We start from the raw sequence: 23019 nt of genomic DNA on the forward strand, positions 1-23019 counted from the left end.
TGATATTGCAGATGAGACTACATCTCCCATCAGCCACAGCCAGCAGAAACACATACAAACGTAAAAAAAAAAAACCTGCTGGCTCTAATGCTCTTTTAAAGCCATCTTTTATCTTTCTTTTATCTGTCCCCAATCTTCCAACATTCAAAGGTGTCTCTCCGTTCAGCCTTCCTGCAACCTGGTACCCTCCTGAGTTTAGGCCTCCCAATTCTTATCAGTCCTAGCCAGTGTGGCCATTGAGCAACCTAGAGAGCACTTGGTTGGGAAAGGCTGCCCCATGAGGACTAGGAACTTGATTTCTCTCAAAACAAGCAAAGTTCTTAGGACGCCAAATCCTACAGGACAACTACAAGAGCGCAGAAGACAGAGAGTCAGTCTAGGGAGGTCACAAGATGAAAAGAAATCTTAGCCAATTAATATTATCTTAACAAATTGAATTGATTGGATCTGCATCTATTTGCATATGAATAAAACGCTGGCTCTGAAAGAAACAAGCATTCTTTCTTTTGTTCCTTAGCAGATACATGCACATGTCACGGGAGGAATTGTTGCTCAATGGAGAACATCTGCTTGGCATGCAGAAGGTCTAGGGTTCAACCCTGTCACCCTCCATCTGTGCTGGCTGGAGCTGCTGGCAGTTGTAGTGCAAAATCTGGAGGGCACCAGGTTGGCGAAAGCTGGGTGAGATGGACATCTCTCAGTCTGGCATCTCTCAGGCAACTTCCAAAGCTTCGTAACAGAAAAGGTATTCTCCTGGGTGAGAGAACCAGGGTGGTTGCCGCCCATGGATTTCAAGTACTTGCATTGTAAGCAATTATAATTGCTTCTAAGAAGCCTGTTGATTGCTCCATTGATTTTTGGAGCAATTAATCCAGGAAATGCGTCTTTGCCAACCTGGTGTTGCCTCCAGGTGTTCTGAAGTGTCCCATCTGTCCAGATAGCACAGCCATTTGTGACCTCATTGCAGAAATTGCAGGGGGTTGGACTAGAGGACCCTTGGGGGGCCCCTTCGAACTCCACGATTCCATGAAAAGGGTAATAGAGACAGTTGTGGTGCTTTTTGATGGGGGCGGGGAGGGCAGTGCAAGCAGAGGCATGGCTTCAGAAAACAGCAGCACAGCCACAAGACTCAAAATAACATCCACAGGGGTCCTCTTCCACCACCACCCCGAACCCCAATCTGCGCTTTGCATTAATGTGGACCGGAATATCATATTCCACCCCAGTAGATCCTTGTCAATGGGCTGGATTTGTGCTTGGGGCCTTCAGCTGCTAATCCTGTTGCTGAAAAGAGGCGTGCAGCTTTCCCTTATCTTTTTTTAAAGTCCAGTTTGCAGGGCAGTTGGGAGAGGATCCCACCTTGCACCCCACCCTCAACAAACACCCTGCTGCAAAGCAACTGCTGACTAGGGTTCAGCATGGCAACAGGAGCCTGAGAACCTACAAGGCATGGTAGACTGCCTCTGGCGCTGGAGGCTCTCTAAGGATGTAACCTGAGCCTAAGAACCGGCAAAGGGAGGTAGACTGCCTCTGGCACCGGAGGTTCCACCAGGACACCATATGACCCTGCTGGACCAGGTCACTACCCTGCCCTCCTGGCACCCTACCAGGTGCCTATCATGGGAAAGCAGCAAGCAGCACTTAAGCCCCCAGAAGAACAGAAGGAGGGCCTCCAAGATTGTGCCAGATAAGCCTGCCTCTGTGCCCGGAGGCATAGACTATGCGTAATTTAGGGATTCTTGCAGCTCTCCACTGACTTATAGTCTCCCCTTCTCCAGCCCCCCCACCCCAAATGGATCTTTAGAATCACCAAATCGTAGAGCTGGAAGGGACCCCGAGGGTCATCTAGTCCAACCCCCTGTAATGCAGGAATCTCAACTAAGGCACCCGTGGTAGGTGACCATGCGTCAGCTGTCACTGAACACAAGAAGAGTCCACTGGATCAGGCCAGTGGCCCATCCTGCCCAGCATCCCTGTTCTCGCAGAGTCCAACCTGATGCCTATTGTGGGAAACTCCCAAGCAAGATTCGAATACAAGAACCCTTTCTCCCTCCCTCCCTCCCTCTTCTTTCCAGCTGCTGGCATGCAGAAGCATTGCGGCCTCCCTCTGTGGCGAGAGGGCATAGCCACCCTGGCGAGTATCCATCGACAGGGCTGAGCCTCCGGGGCGTCCACAGAGAGCTCTGGAAGCAGGAAAACCAGAGCCAGCAACAAACGACAGGAACTCTCAAGCCCTGAAGTCCAAGAAGCCCATCGTAAATCAAGGCCCATCTCGCAGCGCAGTTTTGACTCACCCCAAGAGTCTGCGCCGCAGCCGGACAGAGATGCGAATCTCTCCTGCTAGGCTGGCCTGTGTTCTGTAAGCATGACAAGCTGAAGACGAGACCCGACTGGCTGAAATACAGCATTGATCCAGCCAGACCACACAAAAAAACCTAGGTGTGGTGCAGTGTCAGACCACGACCCAGGAGAGCAGGGTTCAAGCTCACCGGGTGACCTCAGCTGCTGGTCACCGCCTCCGAGCCTAGCCTACCCCGCAGGGTTGTTGTGGGGATTAAATGAGAACCACGTCCACTGCCTGGGAGGAAAAGGCGCTAGATAGATGCAATAAATCAGGCATAGGCAAACTCCGCCCCGCCCCCAGATGTTTGGGACTACAATTCCCATCATCCCTAGCTAACAGGACCAGTGGTCAGGGATGGTGGGAACTGTAGTCCCAAACATTTGGAGGGCCGGAGTTTGCTTATGCCTGCGATAAATCATAGACTCAAAGAACTCTAAAGTGGGCAGGCACCCCAAGGGTCATGTAGTCCAACCCCCCCTGCAATGCAGGAATCCCAACGGAAGCGTAAATGGAAGGACAGGAGGCCGAAAGGGAAGGCGGCCTTTTGCCACACACCCAAAGCCAAGCCCTGGCTGGGAGGGGCTGGTGTATTTGCAGGACGGCCCAGAGGCTTCCCTTGGACCTCTCTGCACCAGTTACCAAGCACACACCCTCCCTGGGGGCTGGGGGGGGGAAGAGAAGCATCCAGCAGGCCAGGCCTTTGTCTGGTGCTCTCACACGAGAGAGAAAGACCTTTGCCTGGAAAACCGACATGAAGAAAGTTCCAGTGCCAGACGCAGGCCTGGCCGCCTGTCCCACCCCGGCTCTCCAAAAGCACGGCACCATCTGCTCCCTCCATCCCTCTGCCAGGAGAAAGAGAGAGACGGGGAGGGGGGGAGAGGAACAGCGGGCAGCCAGCAGCAGCGTCCCAATCCACCTGAAGCCGATCAGGACTGGGCTTGGGGAGGAGGGCGAGGGGAAAGTTGGGCCCAGCGAGCAGGAGCCCGAGACCCAGCCGAGAGCAAGGCTTGGCAGGAACCGAAGACGCACAGACACACTCTCTGCCCCTAAGCAAGGCTAGAGCTGTCATGAGGAGGCGAGATCTTATCCCTGCCTCCAGGATCCCTTGCACATTCTTCCGCTCCTCTGCTATCTCTTTGGACTTCAGATTTTCCTCCGACAACCTGCAGACACTGAGCAGGACCTCGCAGAGGGTCCCTTCCCTGCTCAGCGGACCCGCCTGGATTCCCAACCTCTTTGTCTGCAAAACCCAAGGACGTTTTAGGGCAGGGATCAGCAAACTTTTTCAGCAGGGGGCCAAGTCCACTGTCCCTCAGACCTTGTGGGGGGCCGGACTAACGGTATATTTTGAAAAAATAATAATGAATGAATTCCTTTGCCCCACAAATAACCCAGAGATGCATTTTAAATAAAATGACACATTCTACTCATGTAAAAACACCAGGCAGGCCCCACAAATAACCCAGAGATGCATTTTAAATAAAAGGACACATTCTACTCATGTAAAAACATGCTGATTCCCAGACCATCCGCGGGCCGGATTGAAAAGGCGATTGGGCCGCATCCGGCCCCCGGGCCTCAGGGGCCTTAGTTTGGGGACCCCTGTTTTAGGGAGTAGAGTGCCTCCCCTCCAAACACACACACAACCTGCAGTGGGACTGTGCCACCCCACTTCCAGAAAGCCCCAGGGGGTGGGAAGGAGAGGAGAGAGGAACTGGCTGCGAAGCATTTGCGCTACTAATTGGCAGAGCTAATTGCCCCAGTTAGCAGCATCTCGGCAGCGGTTTTTTGCCCTGGCTAGCTGGTGGCCTCCTCTCCTCTCTAATCCCCTCCGCCCCTCACTCCCCGCCCCCCCCCCCAAAAAGCAAAAGGCAAATGCAAACGCTGGATGGAGCAACAGGTCACAGAGCGGGGCGCCCCACAGCAACCACCCAGCAAGGTCACTGCACATTTTTGGCAAGAGGAGGATGGGACAGGATGTAAGGAGGCTCTGCTGACCGAGGAATGCCACCACCGCCGCCCCCCTCCCCAGCCAGGGAGAAAGAGGCAGACGTCTTAGTCAGAAGCCACCCCCGCCAAAGCCTATGAAGAGAAGCACAATATGGAATATACTGCTGCAAAGGAAAGGCGTTTTGCCTGCTTGCATTCCCCCCAGTTCCAGGCCCAGGTGGAAAAGCAGAGGCAAGCAGCATTGCAAAAACGGCAGCACCCACAAGACATGGGGAGGGTGGCCCTTTGGGGGGGGGGAAGGAAGGAAGGAATAGTAACGAAATTACGTAAGACCATAATAAGAAGGGCATGCAGTATCAGGCCAAAGGGGTCCTGCCTAGCCCAGCCTCCTGTTCCCACCGTGGCCAACCCAAAGGAAAATCCACAAGCAGGATCCGAGCACAAAAGCAACTCTTCCCCCCCCCTGCAGTTTCCACCAACTGGTATTGATGGAAGCATTGCTGCCTCCAGCTGTGGAGGGCAGGGCAGAGCCATCCTGGCCTTCAATGGCCCTCTGCTCCATGCATTTCTCTAACGTTGGCCTTGTCAATCTACCTCCTCCTCTCAAAACACGCAGGCACGCAGGGTGGTATCATAAAGGATAAACGCGCTTCCTCTTAGGACTGTCTCATGCAGGTCCCATGAAGTCCACACAGGGAAATGGCCATAGGGTTGGGAGGGCAGAAAACAGCCCCTAGAAGAAGACTTCATGCTTTGGGGGACAGGTCCCAGAGGTGGGAGGCAGGTGTTGGGGGGGCATTAAAGGCTGGAGTTGGAGGGGGGCAGATCCAGCCCTTTGGGTATAATCCACTTCTGGAATAAATAGTGACTACGCCAAGAACCCTACTTTTCTTCTCTTTTGGGGTTGTGCAGGAGAATGCAGGAACTATGCATTCCCCTAGTGTTTAAGAGGGAGGAACGGTGTTAAAAACTCAGATATAGAAGCACATCGCCAAACGACACCTTTAAACCCAGGCTACGGTGGCCACAACTGACTGTCTAGGCACCATTTCCCCCCTTACAAAGAACATCTTCTATTATTATTATTATTATTATTATTATTATTATTATTATTATTATTATTATTATTCTGCACTTCAGCTCTACACCACTTTATAGCTTAAAGAATCAAAATCTCAAAGCAGTTCACAACACATTAGCACATAAAATAAAACAATCCAGAATAAAATAAATCCAAGCTTCAAGGAAAGTATTTCAGATCCTTCTCTAAGTGACATTTTGCTTTCCCCATATTTATTTATTTACCTACTTAATTCATAGAGCTGCCCTATAGCAGAAGTACTCTAGGAAGTCAGTGGGGTGTAGTGTGAGACCTGTGGGCACAGAGTAGTATACAAATTTAATAAAATAAAATAATAGTGGTTCAAGTGTTGAACTAGGACCTGGGAGATCAGAGTTCAAATCCCCATTGAAGTTATGAAGCTCACGAGGTGACCTTGGGTCGTAGCCTCTTAACCTACCTCGCAAGGTTGTTGTAGGGATTAACTGAGGAGCGGGGGTGAACCATGTACTTCTTGGAGAAAAAGGTGGACTATAATTGCAATACATAAGCTCTTCTGCTTACCTGCTTCAGAAAGCTGTAGAGCCCAGCCAAATGGAGAGTTCAATTGCCAACCTGGCATCCAGAGACTTCCCCATGGTCACAACTGGACCCGTGCCAGTTGCCAAACGTGCCTGGCTAATTTCTAACACTGGGGAGGAAGATGGGGGGGGTGCTCCTTGACTTTCCCTACTCATGCACTGGTATGTCCCAGGACAGTCCCATCAGGCCAGCTACCTAGGCAAGAGATGGCACCTCCTTTGCACATGGCAAACGATTTTATAATTGCATGCAAAAAAAATAGTTACAGGTCCACTGACTAGGGTAAAGGCTAAGCCAAAAGCAAGCGAAAAACAAACACACACAAATATTGGGAGAGGGGACGTTGGGAGCCATGTGGCCAGCAGAAAAACTGGTCAGGTGGGTTTGAGACAGATGGCAGGGGGGCTGGAGCCATTTTGGGCTCCCTTCGTCCCTCGCAGCCATCCGTTCCTCTGCCTGCAGGTGCTGCAATCTCTGGGAATTGAACTGGGGCTCCTTGGGTCCCTCCTCTGAACCTCAGAGGCCAAGATGCGGCTTGTTGATTTGGAGAAGCCTCGGGGTGTGCAGTGGGTCCCGCAGGAAAGAGAAGGAAATGTTGGGCCCAGAGGCTCACCACACACACACACACACACACACACACACACACACAGAGGATTTCCCTGGCTTCTGCTTGTCACTGTGCAAGGCAGACTCTGGGGGCCTCAGGGTGTCCCAAATCACACAGCGACTGGTTAAGGGTGAGAGAGAGAGAGAGAGAGAGAGAGAGAGAGAGAGAGAGAGAGAGAGAACGCACATGCGTGTGCAACACAACACAAAAGCTCTGGGGAAGCAGCCAGCCCAGGCCCCGTGGGGCCCCCAAACAAGCACATCATTTGAGAAAAGCAGGATGGATGCGCAAACCAGGAAAGAGAAGAAACAAGCAGGCGGGATGGGATTCTGGTACTTTCAGTAGGTGTTTGCAACACTAGAGTCAGCGTCCCTCTCCAAATATAGCTCCGACACTAAAATCCGCCACCCCACCCCCCAAAATTGCTCTTTGAGTAAAGGGGGGCAAGGGGAAAGAGAATGGCCCTCCTCCCCCCCCCATAGCCAGGGAGGCCAGATGGGAGGCAAGCCGTGCCCCATTTCACACAGATGGGCTGCCCTCGTGGCATCCTCCCCCTAGCCTGGAAAAAAAACCCCTCCTGTGCCCTCCTGATGGCAGCAGCAAGCCTGTGAGGAGCGCTGGAGAAGGAAGGAGGGGGAAATATTAAATAAATAAGTAATCCCTCCTCCTCCTCCTCTTCTGCTAGACACTTTTCTTCCCCGTGGAGAATATTCTCCCTGCCAACCCTTGAGCTCAGCAGCAGCAGCAGCAGAGCTAAGCTGGTGCCTCCTTGCTTGGGGAGGGGAGAGGGGGGGGGGACAGGCGCGCACACACAAGTGCACTTTTCCAGCAAGGCCACCTCCGAGCAATTGTCTGCCAGGCGCCCAATCTCCTGGGCAGATGGTGCAAGGGACGGGCTGGCTCGCTGGGGCGGGGTGGGGGGGGGAGAGAGACGCGAGCTGGAGAGAGAGAGAGAGAGAGAGAGAGAGCCCCCCCTCTATTTCCCAGCGTGCCCAAGCCCACCCTGGCACAGCCAGCTGAGCAGAGGGAGGATGGATGGATGGTTGCGGACGGGCCGGGGGCGGCCCAGGGAGGGGACGGGCGCCAATGTCCAAATGCACGAGGCGGCTCCTGGCTGCCCCGCCCCGCCCCGCCCGCCCACCCTACCCGCTACAGCCGGCGGAAAGTTTAAATTGGGGGGGTGCTTTTTTGGGGGGGGGTGGAGAAAGCGCCCCGGCCTTTGCCAAGGAAACAATGCGGGCTCTGGGCCGGCTCGGCTGGCTGCGCCTTCCCGGGCCAGCAGCCTGCTGGGACGGAGGCGAGGCCGAGGGGGTGTGCGGAGGCCGGGCCGGCCCAGAGGGCGAGCGGGCGGCGCAGCGTCCTCGGCCGGCCGGACAGGGGCTGGAACAATGAGGGCGCCTCGGCGGGCGGGACAGGCGGAAAGCAGCGGAGACCCTCGAGCGCAGCCGCAACCTGCCCGGCGCTGCCCTGGCGGCCCCCTCCCCTCGGGGGCAAAGGGGGAGGGCAGGGGGAAGACTATCCCCTCTCCTCCTCCTCCTCCTCCCCAGGACAAGGCAGTCGAGGGGGAGCAGGTGGAGGGGCGCCCGGCCAGGAGGGGCCAGCGGGGAAGGGGCTGGGTGGGGGTCCCTTCTCCATCGTGCTTCCCCGCCCGCGCGCGCGCCTGCCCAGAGGAGGGGGCGATTTGGCCCCAAATCCGTTGGCACGAGGAAGGCGGTGGAGGGCGGGGGGTGGAAGCTGCAGCTGGCTGGGCCGGGAGGGGCGCGGGGAGAGAGGCTGCCCCGCGCAGAGGCGACCCCGCTCCCCGCCCCGCTCCGGCGCCTGCTGAGCTCGAGGAAGTGGGACATTTGGAGGAGGAGGGGGCGGGCTGGAAGGAGGAGGCAGGGCACCTCCCCCTCCCCAGCGTCTCCGCTCTCTCCCCCCCCCAAAAAATGACCTCCCGGGGCGGGGAGGGAGAGAGGGGGGAGGTCTTGGCAGCAGGGGACTGTCCCGACCCCTCCGAGGAGAGCGCTGGCGACGCGAGAGCAGAGCCATGCCGCCGCCGCCCCCACTTTGCTCCCACCCCCAAATGACCTCCTGCTGTGCCAAGGGAGAGGGGAAGGCAGCGGGAGGGGGCGCGGCTGGAGGCGCGGGCATCTGTCTGGCTCCGGCGCGCCCTCCTGGCCATGCGGCACGGGACAGGGTGCGACGGGACGGGACAGGACAGGGCAGGGGGGTGCCGGGATAGGCTGGGCCGGGGAATCCACACACCCTCTTTCCCACGCACACACCCACATACCCTCCGGGGCGTTGCGGTGCCGGACCCCCACACACACACCAATCGCACCCACCCGGGAAAACACAGACACAGCACATGGACGGACGCACAGACAGGCTTAGGGCGCACTAACCGTTCCCGTCTTCACCGGCACATAGACCACCACTTGACCCATCTTCGCCGCCGCGGCCGGCGGCTCCCGAGCGCCGTTTCCCAGGCGGAAGCCCTTGGAGCGCACCCAGAACTGGAACTTGCCTTTCTCTCCGCCGCCGGCTCCGCCGCCCGCGCCGGCTCCCCCCTGCAGCACCTCGGCGATGCGCTGGTACTTGCTCCGGGTCACCGTCTTGGTCTTGGCCGAGTCGCCGTAGGTGCGCAGGCACCAGTCCCGGAACTGCCGGCCCAGCTCGCTGTCCCCGGGGCGGCTGCCGCCGCTGGCCGACCGCAGCAGGAGCGGCGGCGGCGGCGGCTGGGTCGGCTTCGGCATCGCGGGCGGGCTGGTGGTGGTGGCGGCGGCGGAGCAGCCCCTGTCCCGGGCGGAGAGCGCGAGCGAGCGCCGAGTGCGGCGCCCTGCCTGGCGTGGCGTGGCCAAGGCGAGCGCGGAAGGAGGAGCCCCGAGGGCGGGCAGGCGGGCGAGGCCGGCGACGCGGCGAGCAGGCAGGCGGGACGGAGGCGGCGGCCGGGACAGCGGCGCTCGGAAGGCACTGGCGGCTCGGGCGGCAGCAGGCGCTCCTGTGGCGCGGGCACCAGCTCTCCTGGCAGGCGGCGTCGGTGTCGGCGGCTGGGGCTGGGTCTCGTCGCTCCTTCCTCCTTTGCCCCCGCCCGCTGGCTCCTCCGCCCCCTCGCCGCGGGATCCCACCTGTTAGAGCCGCCGCCTCGGCTCGTCCTCGCCCGGGGCGCCGCGCGCAACGACGGGCTGCCGCCGGCGCTTCTGCTGCTGGCCGGCGAGAGATGGGGCGGGGCGCGCCAGCGGGCGGGCGGGCCAAGGACGGGATGCGGCGCTGGGGCAAGGACGGCGCGGCTGCCCGGCGACGAGGTGGCCGGGGAAGGAGGCAGGCAGGCAGGCGGTCGGGCAGGGAGGGAGGGAGGGGCGCCCCGGGGGCAGCGAGGCGGCCACAGGGGGCGCTCCGACCCTGCCGAGCGAGGAGGAGGGCGCCCGGGAGAAAGCCGGACACGCTGCCAAGCGGGCCCGCCCGGGCGCGCAGCTCGGCGGGGAGGCGGACCCGGACGACGCGGGAGAGGCCGGGAGACGCCCCGGGGACGCTGCTGAATCGGAGGCAGGTGCTCCTCTTTCCCGGCAGAGCTTAGAAACCTACAACAGCTTCGCGCTGACCTCATTTGCGACCGGCGGAATGCTGAGGAAGCAGCCGGTGCCGACGAGCATGTGCAGAATGCCCTTGCTACTGACTAGCGGGCCGGGGGCGTGGCTTCGCCCCAGCACGTGTGAAATGAGAAAAGAGGGGTGTCTGAGCATGTGCAGAGTATTCCTGGGGGGGGGAGAGTGAAAGTGTTAGGGGCCCGCTTCTAAATGCGTGACGGATTAAAAGACACAGTGCCCTTGAATTTGGGCAAAACGCCACTCAACATTGATTTTGGGATTGTGCATACAGTACTTTAGTTGCGGTGCGATCCTATGCATAATTACTAGGGAGGAAGCCCCGTTGAAAACCGTGTGATTTTTTTCATCATCACCTTGTCAGTGGCTCTCCGATTTGATTTATTGAATTTCCACCCCACTTTTCATTCAAATGAATCTCAAAGCGGCTTACAAACAATAAATAGCAACAACATAACAGAACATGCATGGTATTTTGATTCTAAATACAGCATAAATAATATAAAGTAACTAACAAATCAATAAAACAATTACAATATATAAAAAACCATTAACAAAACAGCAATAAAAAATAAGCTAAACGTCACAATTACAGCAAAACTCACATGATTAACAAATCAATGCAGCATTTATAATCTATAAAACAACATTAATAACGTTAACAAAATCATACCTCGGTTTAAGTACGCTTCGGTTTGAGTACTTTCAGTTTAAGTACTCTGCGGACCCGTCTGGAACGGATTAATCCACTTTCCATTAGTTTCAATGGGAAAGTTCACTTCAGGTTATGTACGCTTCAGGTTAAGTACGAACTTCCAGAACCAATTACACTCATGCTTCGGGTTAAGTACGCTTCAGGTTGAGTATTCTGTGGCCCCATCTAGAACGGATTAATCCACTTTCCATTACTTTCAGTGGGAAAGTTCACTTCAGGTTAAGTACGCTTCAGGTTAAATACAGACTTCTGGAACCAATTGTGTACTTAAACCGAGGTACCACTGTACTTAAAAATAGTTACTTAAAAGTATAAAGCTAAGTGTTGTTAAGTTCATACACACACTCTGTGCATGTGCAGAGTACATTTTCCTCACTAGTGGAATTGGAGGATTGGGGGACCAGGGCAAGGACATAAAGGGTTGTGAGATCCTTCACTGCTCACTTCTATTATAATTATTATTGTTATTAATGAATTAAATATGTCTAACCCAGGTGGCGCTGTGGTTAAACCACTGAGCCTAGGGCTTGCTGATCAGAAGGTCGGCGGTTCGAATCCCTGTGACGAGGTGAGCTCCCGTTGCTTGGTCCCAGCTCCTGCCAACCTAGCAGTTCGAAAGAACGTCAAAATGCAAGTACTGTAGATAAATAGGAACCGCTACAGCGGGAAGGTAAACAGCGTTTCCATGTGCTGCTCTGGTTGCCAGAAGCGGCTTTGTCATGCTGGTCACATGACCTGGAAGCTATACGCCGGCTCCCTCGGCCAATAATGCGAGATGAGCGCGCAACCCCAGAGTCGGTCACGACTGGACCTAATGGTCAGGGGTCCCTTTACCTTTACCTTTACTAACACCCTATACCTGCAGATCTCAGGGCAGTTCTCAATGCATCTGGACCCACAGCTGTGACCCACTGGAGGAGCTACGGCTTTCTCTCTGCACCCCGTCCCTTCCTCCCAAATAATAATGGCCACTGCTAAATGGTTTAGTAAACTAGCCAAAGGCCTTTCCTCCACCCACCTCTTCTCCATTTAACTTCCCTTTCAAAGCAGACAGACAGACACATCACCGTCCTGTGGCCAGCCCTGGAGTAGGAAATTCCACCAGCCTCTGAGAGAGTATTCAGGGCAAATGATGGCGATATGGACTGCCCTTCCAAAAGCATCACTCCCTATGCTCTACGATTCCCATCCAGCGGGTGTAGGTTTCCCCACTTCTCCCACACCTCCCTTTCAACTTTCTCTGGGTGTAACGGGCTCATTCCAAAGTTTGCAATCCTATACATACTCCTTTGAAAACAATAGGGAAGACATGTACAGGATTGCACTGTTCAAGTGCAAATTCCCCCCCCCCCAGGTCTGAAGCTACTCTAGAAATTTAAAGAGGACCCCCACCCCCCTCTTAAAACCAGTCTTCATAAAATTAGTTTCATTTCCCCTTAAAAATCCAACAGATGTGTTCTTATCAGGGGCAAACTCTGTCGTAAGCAGCAGGGAATGTGGAGCATTGCAAATGGCAATACCTGAGTTGGACCTTTCCAGTTTGTTGTTGTTGTTGTTTAGTCGTTTCCGACTCTTCGTGACCCCATGGACCAGAGCACGCCAGGCACTCCTGTCTTCCACTGCCTCCCGCAGTTTGGTCAAACTCATGTTCATAGCTTCGAGAACACTGTCCAACCATCTCGTCCTCTGTCGTCCCCTTCTCTTTGCCAGGAGGTGATGGGACCAGTGGCCATGATCTTAGTTTTTTTGATGTTGAGCTTCAGACCATATTTTGCGCTCTCCTCTTTCACCCTCATTAAAAGCTTCTTTAATTTCTCCTAGAAGGGGAAGAAATTAAAAGCTTCTTTAATTTCTCCTAGAAGGGGAAGAAATGGAGGCAGTGAGAGATTTTACTTTCTTGGGCTCCTTGATCACTGCAGATGGTGACAGCAGTCACGAAATTAAAAGACGCCTGCTTCTTGGGAGAAAAGCAATGACAAACCTAGACAGCATCTTAAAAAGCAGAGACATCACCTTGCCTACAAAGGTCCGTATAGTTAAAGCTATGGTTTTCCCAGTAGTGATGTATGGAAGTGAGAGCTGGACCATAAAGAAGGTTGATCGCCGAAGAATTGATGCTTTTGAATTATGGTGCTGGAGGAGACTCTTGAGAGTCCCATGGACTGAAAGAAGATCAAACCTATCCATTCTTAAGGAAATCAGCCCTGAGTGCTCACTGGAAGGACAGATCCTGAACCTGAGGCTCCAATACTTTGGCCACCTCATGAGAAGAGAAGAATCCTTGGAAAAGACCTTGATGTTGGGAAAGATGGAGGGCACTAGGAGAAGGGGACGACAGAGGACGAGATGGTTGGACAGTGTTCTCGAAGCTACGAACATGAGTTTGACCAAACTGTGGGAGGCAGTGGAAGACAGGAGTGCCTGGCGTGCTATGGTCCATGGGGTCACGAAGAGTCGGACACGACTAAACGACTAAACAACAACAATTTCTCCTCACTTTCTGCCATCAAGGTTGTGTCATCTGCATATCTGAGGTTGTTGATATTTCTTCCGGCAATCTTAATTCCGGCTTGGGATTCATCTAGTCCAGCCTTTCGCATGATGAAATCTGCATATAAGTTAAATAAGCAGGGAGACAATATACAACCTTGTCGTACTCCTTTCCCAATTTTGAACCAGTCAGCTGTTCCATATCCAGTTCTAACTGTAGCTTCTTGTCCCACATAGAGATTTCTCAGGAGACAGATGAGGTGATCAGGCACTCCCATTTCTTTAAGAACTTGCCATAGTTTGCTGTGGTCGACACAGTCAAAGGCTTTTGCATAGTCGATGAAGCAAAAGTATATGTCTTTCTGGAACTCTCTAGCTTTCTCCATAATCCAGCACATGTTTGCTATTTGGTCTCTGGTTCCTCTGCCCCTTCGAAATCCAGCTTGCACTTCTGGGAGTTCTCAGTCCACATACTGCCTAAGCCTGCCTTGTAGAATTTTAAGCATAACCTTGCTAGCGTGTGAAATGAGTGCAATTGTGCGGTAGTTGGAGCATTCTTTGGTGCTGCCCTTCTTTGGGATTGGGATGTAGACTGATCTTCTCCAATCCTCTGGCCATTGCTGAGTTTTCCAAACTTGCTGGCATATTGGGTGTAGCACCTTGACAGCATCATCTTTTAAAATTTTAAATAGTTCAGCTGGAATATCATCACTTCCACTGGCCTTGTTATTAGCAGTGCTTTCTTAGGCCCATTTGACTTCACTCTCCAAGATGTCTGGCTCGAGGTCAGCAACTACACTACCTGGGGTGTACGAGACCTCCATATCTTTCTGGTATAATTCCTCTGTGTATTCTTGCCACCTCTTCTTGATGTCTTCTGCTTCTGTTAGGTCCTTTCCACTTTTGTCCTTTATTATGGTAATCTTAATGTTCCTTTCATATCTCCAATGTTCTTGAACAGATCTCTGTTTTTTCCCATTCTGTTGTTTTCCTCTATTTCTTTGCATTGCTCGTTTAAGAAGGCCCTCTTGTCTCTCCTTGCTATTTTTTGGAAGTCTGCATTCAATTTCCTGTATCTTTCACTATCTCCCTCACATTTTGCCTGCCTTCTCTCCTCCGCTATTTGTCAGGCCTCATATAAATTCAATAAATAATAATAATACTACCTTTTCCTCCAAGGAGGTCAAGGCAGCAGGCATGGTTCTCTCCCCCCCCTCATTTAATCCTCACAGCACTTAAGCAGGAAGAACCAGCTGCACAAATATAAGATGGGGGACACCTGGTTTGCCAGTAGTACATGTGAAAAGGATCTAGAGGTCTTAGTAGACCACAAGCTTAACATGAGTCAGCAGTGTGATGCAGCAGCAAAAAACGCTAATGCTATTCTAGGTTGTATCAGCAGAAGACTGGTGTCCTGACCAAGGGAAGTCCTATAGTCCCACCCACTTTATTCTGCCTTGGTCAGACCACACATTGAATGTTGTGTCCAGTTCTGGGCATCACAATTTAAGAAGGATGTTGGCAACCAGGAACCCTACAATGCAGGAATCCCAGTTAAAGCATCCATGGCAGATGACTATCCAACCTCTGCTTAAACACCTCCAAGGAAGGAGTATGTTCATTTAGTATGTTTCCCTATGTTAGGCGCTTTTACAATTATTATCCCACTTTGTTCCCATAATATGCTTGTTTCTGTCTTACATAGCCACAGCATAGCAGACACTGTAACTCTCCAGAGGTTTGCCTTCCGCTCCAAAGGCTCCCTCCTCCATGGTCTGCCATGGTCTCCTACCAGTGAAAGATTAGAACTACGGTATCACTCATGCAGCCTCCGTGTGTTTACTGAGACGTTTAAACAATGACTAATTTTAATTCCATTCTTTGGTCAAAACCACTTGGAATTATATAACCCTTGAAGTTTATCACACCTCATTTTTGCTTTCCTTATGGGGAATTTTATCCAGAATTCTGCAAAGTGGCCCTAACTGCCTTCCATGGAGGCTTTCCTGCATTGTAGGGGGTTGGACTAGATGACTCTTGGGGTCCCTTCCAGCTCTACGAATCATAGAATCATAGAGTTGGAAGAGACCACAAGGGCCATCCAGTCCAACCCCCTGCCAAGCTGGAAACACCATCAAAGCATTCTTGACATATGGCTGTCAAGCCTCTGCTTAAATACCTCCAAAGAAGGAGACTCCACCACACTCCTTGGTAGCAAATTCCACTGCCGAACAGCTCTTACTGTCAGGAAGTTCTTCCTAATGTTTAGGTGGAATCTTCTTTCTTGAAGTTTGAATCCATTGCCCTGTGTCCACTTCTCTGGAGCAGCAGAAAACAACCTCTCTCCCTCCTCCATATGACACCATTTCATATATTTGAACATGGCTATCATATCACCCCTCAACCTTCTCTTCTCCAGGCTAAACATACCCAGCTCCCTAAGCCGTTCCTCATAAGGCATCGTTTCCAGGCCTTTGACCATTTTGGTTGCCCTCTTCTGGACACGTTCCAGCTTGTCAGTATCCTTCTTGAACTGTGGTGCCCAGAACTGGACACAGTACTCCAGGTGAGATCTGACCAGAGCAGAATACAGTGGTACTATTTCTTCCCTTGATCTAGATGCTATACTCCTATTGATGCAACCCAGAATTGCATTGGCTTTTTTAGCTGCTGCATCACACTGCTGACTCATGTCAAGTTTGTGGTCTACCAAGACTCCTAGATCCTTTTCACATGTACTGCTCTCAAGCCAGGTGTCTCCCATCCTGTATTTGTGCCTTTCATTTTTTTGCCCAAGTGTAGTACCTTACATTTCTCCTTGTTAAAATTCATCTTGTTTGCTTTGGCCCAGTTGTCTAATCTGTTAAGGTCATTTTGAAGTGTGATCCTGTCCTCTGGGGTATTAGCCACCCCTCCCAATTTGGTGTCATCTGCAAACTTGCTCAGGATGCCCTCAAGCCCATCATCCAAGTCATTCTACGACTTATTCTACGACTTATAAACACATGTGGGCATTTAATATGAGTTTTGTAGGAGCCGAGATGCTGCTTGGAAGCTTCAATGAGGACCAAGGAGGGGTTGTGCATTTCTGCTGTGAAGCTGAACTCTTAATGGGGCGAGGCTCTCATTTCGGGATCTAATCGCCGTCTGAATTTTTAAAAATGCTACAGATTCTGTCACAGGAAGGAGCTTTGCTTTGCTTCCCCTGGTAAAGCTAAGGCTGCTTATTTCCACAGTGATGTCAGCAGGAGGCGTCATACAGTTCCTTTTAGTGACAAATATCTTAATTGTGACAGATTGCTCTCTTTTGAGTCTGGCAGCCTTGATGTTCACCAAGAACCCTTGTCTCTTCTTTCCCTTCTTAACAGTTTACACGTGTAAATGCCTCTTGGACCCTCGGGCTCCCATCCAACTCTACACTTCTATGATTCTATCTCCTCCAGTGTTCAGTGGGGTGCGAAGACTGGGGCTCAGACATGCATCCTTGGCAGTTTAGGTGTGTTATAAGTTCGGTATGATATCAGTTAGTCCCCATTTTCATGTGTGAAAAGCAAACAAATTGCCCAAGCAGAGAAATGCAAATCCTCATGATGAAACCCTCAAGTTCTATCTCAGGCAGGCGAAAGGGTCATGCTATGTTTCTATATAGGGGACCCAGGTGGCGCTGTGGTTAAACCACTGAGCCTAGGGCTTGCTGATCAGAAGGTCGGCGGTTCGAATCCCTGTGACGGGGTGAGCTCCCATTGCTTGGTCCCAGCTCCTGCCAACCTAGCAGTTCGAAAGCACGTCAAAATTCAAATAGATAAATAGGAACCGCTACAGCAGGAAGGTAAACGGCGTTTCCATGTGCTGCTCTGGTTCCGCCAGAAGTGGCTTTGTCATGCTGGCCACATGACCTGGAAGCTATACGCCGGCTCCCTCGGCCAATAATGCGAGATGAGCGCGCAACCCCAGAGTCGGTCACGACTGGACCTAATGGTCAGGGGTCCCTTTACCTTTATGTTACTGTTAATTGATAGGAAAGATCCAAATTTGGCTTGCTGGCTCTTAAATTCAGGGTTTTGACCTCAGATGAGAAAGATTCTGGAAAGCAGCTGTGTTGGCTTGTTGAAGCAGATAATAAATAGCCCCATTTGTGAGGTGCCTCGAAGACTAACACAACATAGTTCAGAAATTGTGTACTGTTTCATCAGAATGTCCACCTGTGCGAGATTATCATGTAGTCCAGCCTTCACCAATTTAGTGCTCTCCAGGAGCCCCTGTTAGCACGTCCTCTGAAGGGCATGAGTCTTTGCCCCAACAAATCGATTCTACAATACAGATATCTTGAAGGAGAAAGGAGCCAGCGAGGCCCAATGTATTGCCCCTCGGATCAGAGAGATGGAAACTGATCTTGGGCTAAGTCCACCAGTTAGAAATTGTGGGCCACTGTGAGCAAATGGCTATGAAGATGGTCACGTTTGCAGCAGCAGACTCTTTAAAATGATGTCACATGGAATGATGAAACATGGACCGAACAAAACTTTATGGAATACTGTAAAAGTCTTAAAATAGCTATTCACGATTCAAACTTCAAGAAAGAAGATTCCACCTAAACATTAGGAAGAACTTCCTGACAGTAAGAGCTGTTCGGCAGTGGAATTTGCTACCAAGGAGTGTGGTGAAGTCTCCTTCTTTGGAGGTCTTTAAGCAGAGGCTTGACAGGCATATGTCAAGAATGCTTTGATGGTGTTTCCTGCTTGGCAGGGGGTTGGACTGGATGGCCCTTGTGGTCTCTTCCAACTCTATGATTCTATGATTCTACGAAATGGTCACAGGGGACCCTTCTATTCTGATGCTTCCCAGGACTACTTTGCTCCCTGCCGCATTTGCATGGCACTTTGGTTCCTACTGTCAGTAGTGGAAAGTGAAGAAAGGAAAATGTAGTTACCCCAAACTAAGGTTGACAACTTTTTTTTTTTACTCATTACGTTTTCTGTTGAAAGCAGCTCTTGGTCGGCAGACGTTAGCAGGTGAAATAAATGTTGCCATGTCATGAAAAGCTGTGCCTGCTGATTTCCGTAGCTCAGGTTCCTACTTAAGATCCAGCCGTTTAAAACAACAATAACAAGCAAAACTGGTCGTTTTTAAAGGCCTGCTTTTCTACCCCACACCAGCAATGCCAGTTCCCCATTCCTGGAAACCTAAATTTTGTATACTGCCCGCAGGTCTCAAGGCAGCTCACAACATAAAATCACAATATAAAAACACAAAATACATAATGAAAACAAAAACAGGAACAACCCAATAACAATGTGTGCTTGAACAGTGTAACTAGACTTTTTTCAAGTTCTAGTTACAGGTAGGTAGCCATGTTGGTCTGCCGTAGTCGAAACAAAATAAAAAAATTCCTTCTAGTAGCACCTTGAAGACCAACTAAGTTTGTCACTGGTATGAGCTTTCGTGTGCATGCACACTTCTTCAGATATCTTCAGATATCAGATATTCTTCAGGTATCTGAAGAAGTGTGCATGCACACGAAAGCTCATACCAATTACAAACTTAGTTGGTCTCCAAGGTGCTACTGGAAGGATTTTTTTTTCAAGTGTTAAGCCCTAGTGGGGGAGAGAGGTATCTTGGCTCTACTTCAGGCCACAAAATGTCTTGTTGATTCATAAAAAAATATTTGTATACCACTATATCATAAAAAGATATCAACGTGATTTACAGCATTGAAAATATAAAACCATACAATAAGACCATAAAAAGTTTTAAACAGATAACCTGTTAACCATTGTGGAGAGATTAATTCTTAATTGCCTGCATGGACCTGGCAGAATTTAACTTTTTTCAGCATTTGTTTGTGGGGGTTTTTGGGGGGGCCGTGGAGAATCAAGTGTTTAAAAGTTGGCACAGGAGATGCTTGCTGGGCCAGCACTGACTCTAGAGCAGGCATAGGAAAACTCGGCCCTCCAAATGTTTTGGGACTACAACTCCCATCATCCCTGACCACTGGTCCTGTTAGCTAGGGATGATGGGAGTTGTAGTCCCAAAACATCTGGAGTTTGCCTATGCCTGTTCTAGAGGGATAGGAGCCTTGTGAAGCTGTTGTAGCAAAAGAGCAACAAAAGAGAGCAAAAGATGCCCTTCTTAAAGATTCACCCCATTTTCATGGCAGAGACAGGAAAAGACTGGGTGTTACTGCTGTTTTCTTTGGGTGCCAGGATGGGCAGGCAACGGCTTGGCAGCTCCTCCTGGGCCTTTGAATCCACCCTTGAACTGGGAGGAGAGGAGGCCGCTGTAACATCACCTACCTATTCCTTTGTCGCCGACCCTTTTCTTCCACTGCCTGCTGCTGCGGCCAGCAAGGCTCCAGGTGTGTTTGGAGTGGGTGTGGGGAGTAGGCAGGTAAAGGAATGGGGAAGGAACGAGAGGAAGAAAGAGCACCCGGTCCACCTCCTGCTTCAAAAGGGGATTTAAAGGAACCATCCAAGGCCAAGCATTTCTCTCAGGAAACAGAAGTTGCCCTGCCCGTCTGGCCATGCCAATTTGCCCAGGTGGGACTGTCATACCTGAGAAGCACTGAAAGTTAAGACAGGTGCCAGATTTTGGGTTTCTTTAAATGGAGATCAATTGCCCTGGCTTTTGCCCTAAACCAACACAGCACCATGGTGATTATGAAAGCTGAGAACCCAGCTGGATCCGGCCAATGGACCATCTAGGCCAGCATCCTGGTCTCACAGCGGCCAACCAGATGCCAGTGGGAAACCTGCAAGACGGGTTCGGGCACAAGAGCAACTCTCCCCTTGCTGTGGTTTCCAGCAACTGGGATCCAGAAGCATTGCTGCCTCCTGACTGTGGCGGCAGAGCAGAGCCATACTGGCTAGGAGCCGTCAATTATCCTCTCCTCCTCCATGAATTTGTCCAATCCTCTTTTAAAGTCATCTAGTTGGGTGGCCATCCCTGCCTCCTGCAGGAGAGAGTTCCATAGTTTAACTGTGTGCTGTAGGAAGAAAGACGTCCTTTTTTTCTGTCCTGAATCTTCCAAGAGATGGGCCTCTCTCTCTATGAGATGAGCGGATCTCCCTGTTGCCATATCCCCAAACAATGCTCCGCTACAGATTTCCTACTGGATGTGCCTGCAAGCAGGGGCAGGGCCTTCTTTGTGGTGGCCCCTCCGATGGAATCTAAGAAACTGTCAGCACTGGTTAAAAACATACTTGTGCCTTCCCCCCCCCCAAATACACGAACAAACCGCACTGCAATCAACCGAACACAGCCAACCAAGCTCTGTACCTTCCAATATCTCGCAATGGCAATAAAAATAAATAAATATTTTAATCAAGGACCTACCCACATAATGCTGAGGCAAACACTATGCACTGGGTTAAAAGATCATTATCCTCCACATCCCGTTAACTCCCTCCCTCCCTCTCCCTCTCTCTTTTTCCCCAATGTCTATGACAAATATAAACAAAGTGTGAAAAAGAATATATGAAATGAAAATGGAGGCGCTACATGTACTTTTCTTTGTTCATTTTTTGTTTTATAATGTAAATAAATCATTAATAAAACCTAATTTAAAAAACCCATACTTGTGCACACAAACCTTTTCTGGTGTTCAGGAGTTAATAAAGGTTGCCCTTGGGCTGATCTGTTATGCTTTACATTAGTGCATTGCAATTTTCCTGCTTTTTGAAAACCTTTTAAACTTAGAATCATAGAATCATAGAGTTGGAAGAGACCACAAGGGCCATCCAGTCCAACCCCCTGCCAAGCAGGAAACACCACCAAAGCATTCTTGACATATGCCTGTCAAGCCTCTGCTTAAAGACCTCCAAAGAAGGAGACTCCACCACACTCCTTGGTAGCAAATTCCACTGCCGAACAGCTCTTACTGTCAGGAAGTTCTTCCTAATGTTTAGGTGGAATCTTCTTTCTTGTAGTTTGAATCCATTGCTCCATGTCCGCTTCTCTGGAGCAGCAGAAAACAACCTTTCACCCTCCTCTATATGGCATCCTTTTATGTATTTGAACATGGCTCTCATATCACCCCTTAACCTTCTCTTCTCCAGGCTAAATATACCCAGCTCCCTAAGCCGTTCCTTATAAGGCATTGTTCCCAGGCCTTTGACCATTTTGCTTGCCCTCTTCTGGACACGTTCCAGCTGGTCAGTATCCTTCTTGAACTGTGGTGCCCAGAACTGGACACAGTACTCCAGGTGAGGTCTGACCAGAGCAGAATACAGTGGTACTATTACTTCCCTTGATCTAGACACTATACTCCTATTGATGCAGCCCAGAATTGCATTAGCTTTTTTAGCTGCTGCATCACACTGTTGACTCATGTCAAGTTTGTGGTCTACCAAGACTCCTAGATCCTTTTCACATGTACTGCTCTCAAGCCAGGTGTCTCCCATCCTGTATTTGTGCCTTTCATATTTTTTTTTTTGCCCAAGTGTAGTACTTTACATTTCTCCTTGTTAAAATTCATCTTGTTTGCTTTGGCCCAGTTGTCTAAATCTATTAAGGTCATTTTGAAGTGTGATCCTGTCCTCTGGGGTATTAGCCACCCCTCCCAATTTGGTGTCATCTGCAAACTTGCTCAGGATGCCCTCATAAGGCATCGTTTCCAGGCCTTTGACCATTTTGGTTGCCCTCCTTGGGACACATTCCAGCTTGCAGGATCCTTCTTGAACTGTGGTTCAACTTGCATACCAGCTTGTGACGGTTTATAACAGCCTTTATAAATAAAATAAAAGAACACAGTTACCTGCCATGTATGCTTTGGCTAAAATTCTATGATTCTATGAGTCCGTGATACTTAAGTTCTGATCTGCTGGAGGGCGAGAGAGAAGTTCAGGTCAGTCTGAGAGAGAGATGGATATACATCTCACAGGTTGCTTGAGAGGTGGCAGTTGCCAACAGAGGCACTGAAGTCTTTAAATTTCCTGCGCCAGAAAAAGCTATGACTCGGTGGGGGGGGGAGGGCTTTGGGCACAGGACTCTATCCCCCACCCCGAAATATTTGGAGGTAGGATTGTCAACCTACCAGAAGACGAACAGTCTGGCTTGCTCTTGCACCTCCGATTCGCAGAAAAGAGCTGGCGAAACTTTCCACAGCATGAAAGACATCAGCATTGTCACCTGCTAATGTCTGCTGGTCAGGCTGCCATACCAGGGAAGAGCTCTTCCTCCCTCACCTTCCTCAGTTGGCAACTTCACCTGCCTCGTGGAGAGGCTGCCAAACCCTCGCGGAGCCTGCAACATCCGCCAAAATCCTCTCTCCTAAAAAAGACTCCGGAAAGTACCAGAGTCGAGCTATCCTCTGCGCCAGCTTAGGAACAACATATGGAGCTGTCTTATGCTGAGGCTCCATACTGCAGACACTGGCTGGCAGCAGCTCTCCGGCATCACAGGCTGGGGTCATTCTAAGTCCAGTCTGGAGATGCCACAGAGCTATGGCCTTCCCATCTCCCAAAGTGTTGGGTTGAGGATGGGTGTAGCCAAGCAAGCGACAATTCATGTTTGCGGTGGGTGATTCAGATACTGTACCCACCTTTTCACATGCACTTGTTGTTGTTGTTGTTGTTTAGTCATTTAGTTGTGTCCGACTCTTCGGGACCCCATGGACCAGAGCACACCAGGCACTCCTGTCTTCCACTGCCTCCCGCAGTTTGGTCAGACTCATGTTCGTAGCTTCGA

The 23019-nt window shown here is 51.0% G+C and overlaps 1 protein-coding gene across 4 annotated transcripts in view; it reads right to left on the reverse strand.

The window, feature by feature from the left end:
• Window positions 1-9561, reverse strand: part of NOL4L (nucleolar protein 4 like) — a 131232-nt gene extending 121671 nt beyond the window's left edge. For all 4 annotated transcript variants that reach the window (XM_060277396.1, XM_035121752.2, XM_035121750.2 and 1 more), the window contains exon 1: window positions 8931-9561. In XM_060277396.1, coding sequence (XP_060133379.1) covers window positions 8931-9281 — 351 coding nt within the window. In that variant the 5' untranslated portion in view covers window positions 9282-9561. The remainder of the gene's footprint in view (window positions 1-8930) is intronic.
• Between the last annotated feature and the right edge of the window lie 13458 nt (window positions 9562-23019).

The sequence above is a fragment of the Zootoca vivipara genome, chromosome 7, assembly GCF_963506605.1.
Source record: "Zootoca vivipara chromosome 7, rZooViv1.1, whole genome shotgun sequence".
NCBI lineage: Eukaryota > Metazoa > Chordata > Lepidosauria > Squamata > Lacertidae > Zootoca > Zootoca vivipara.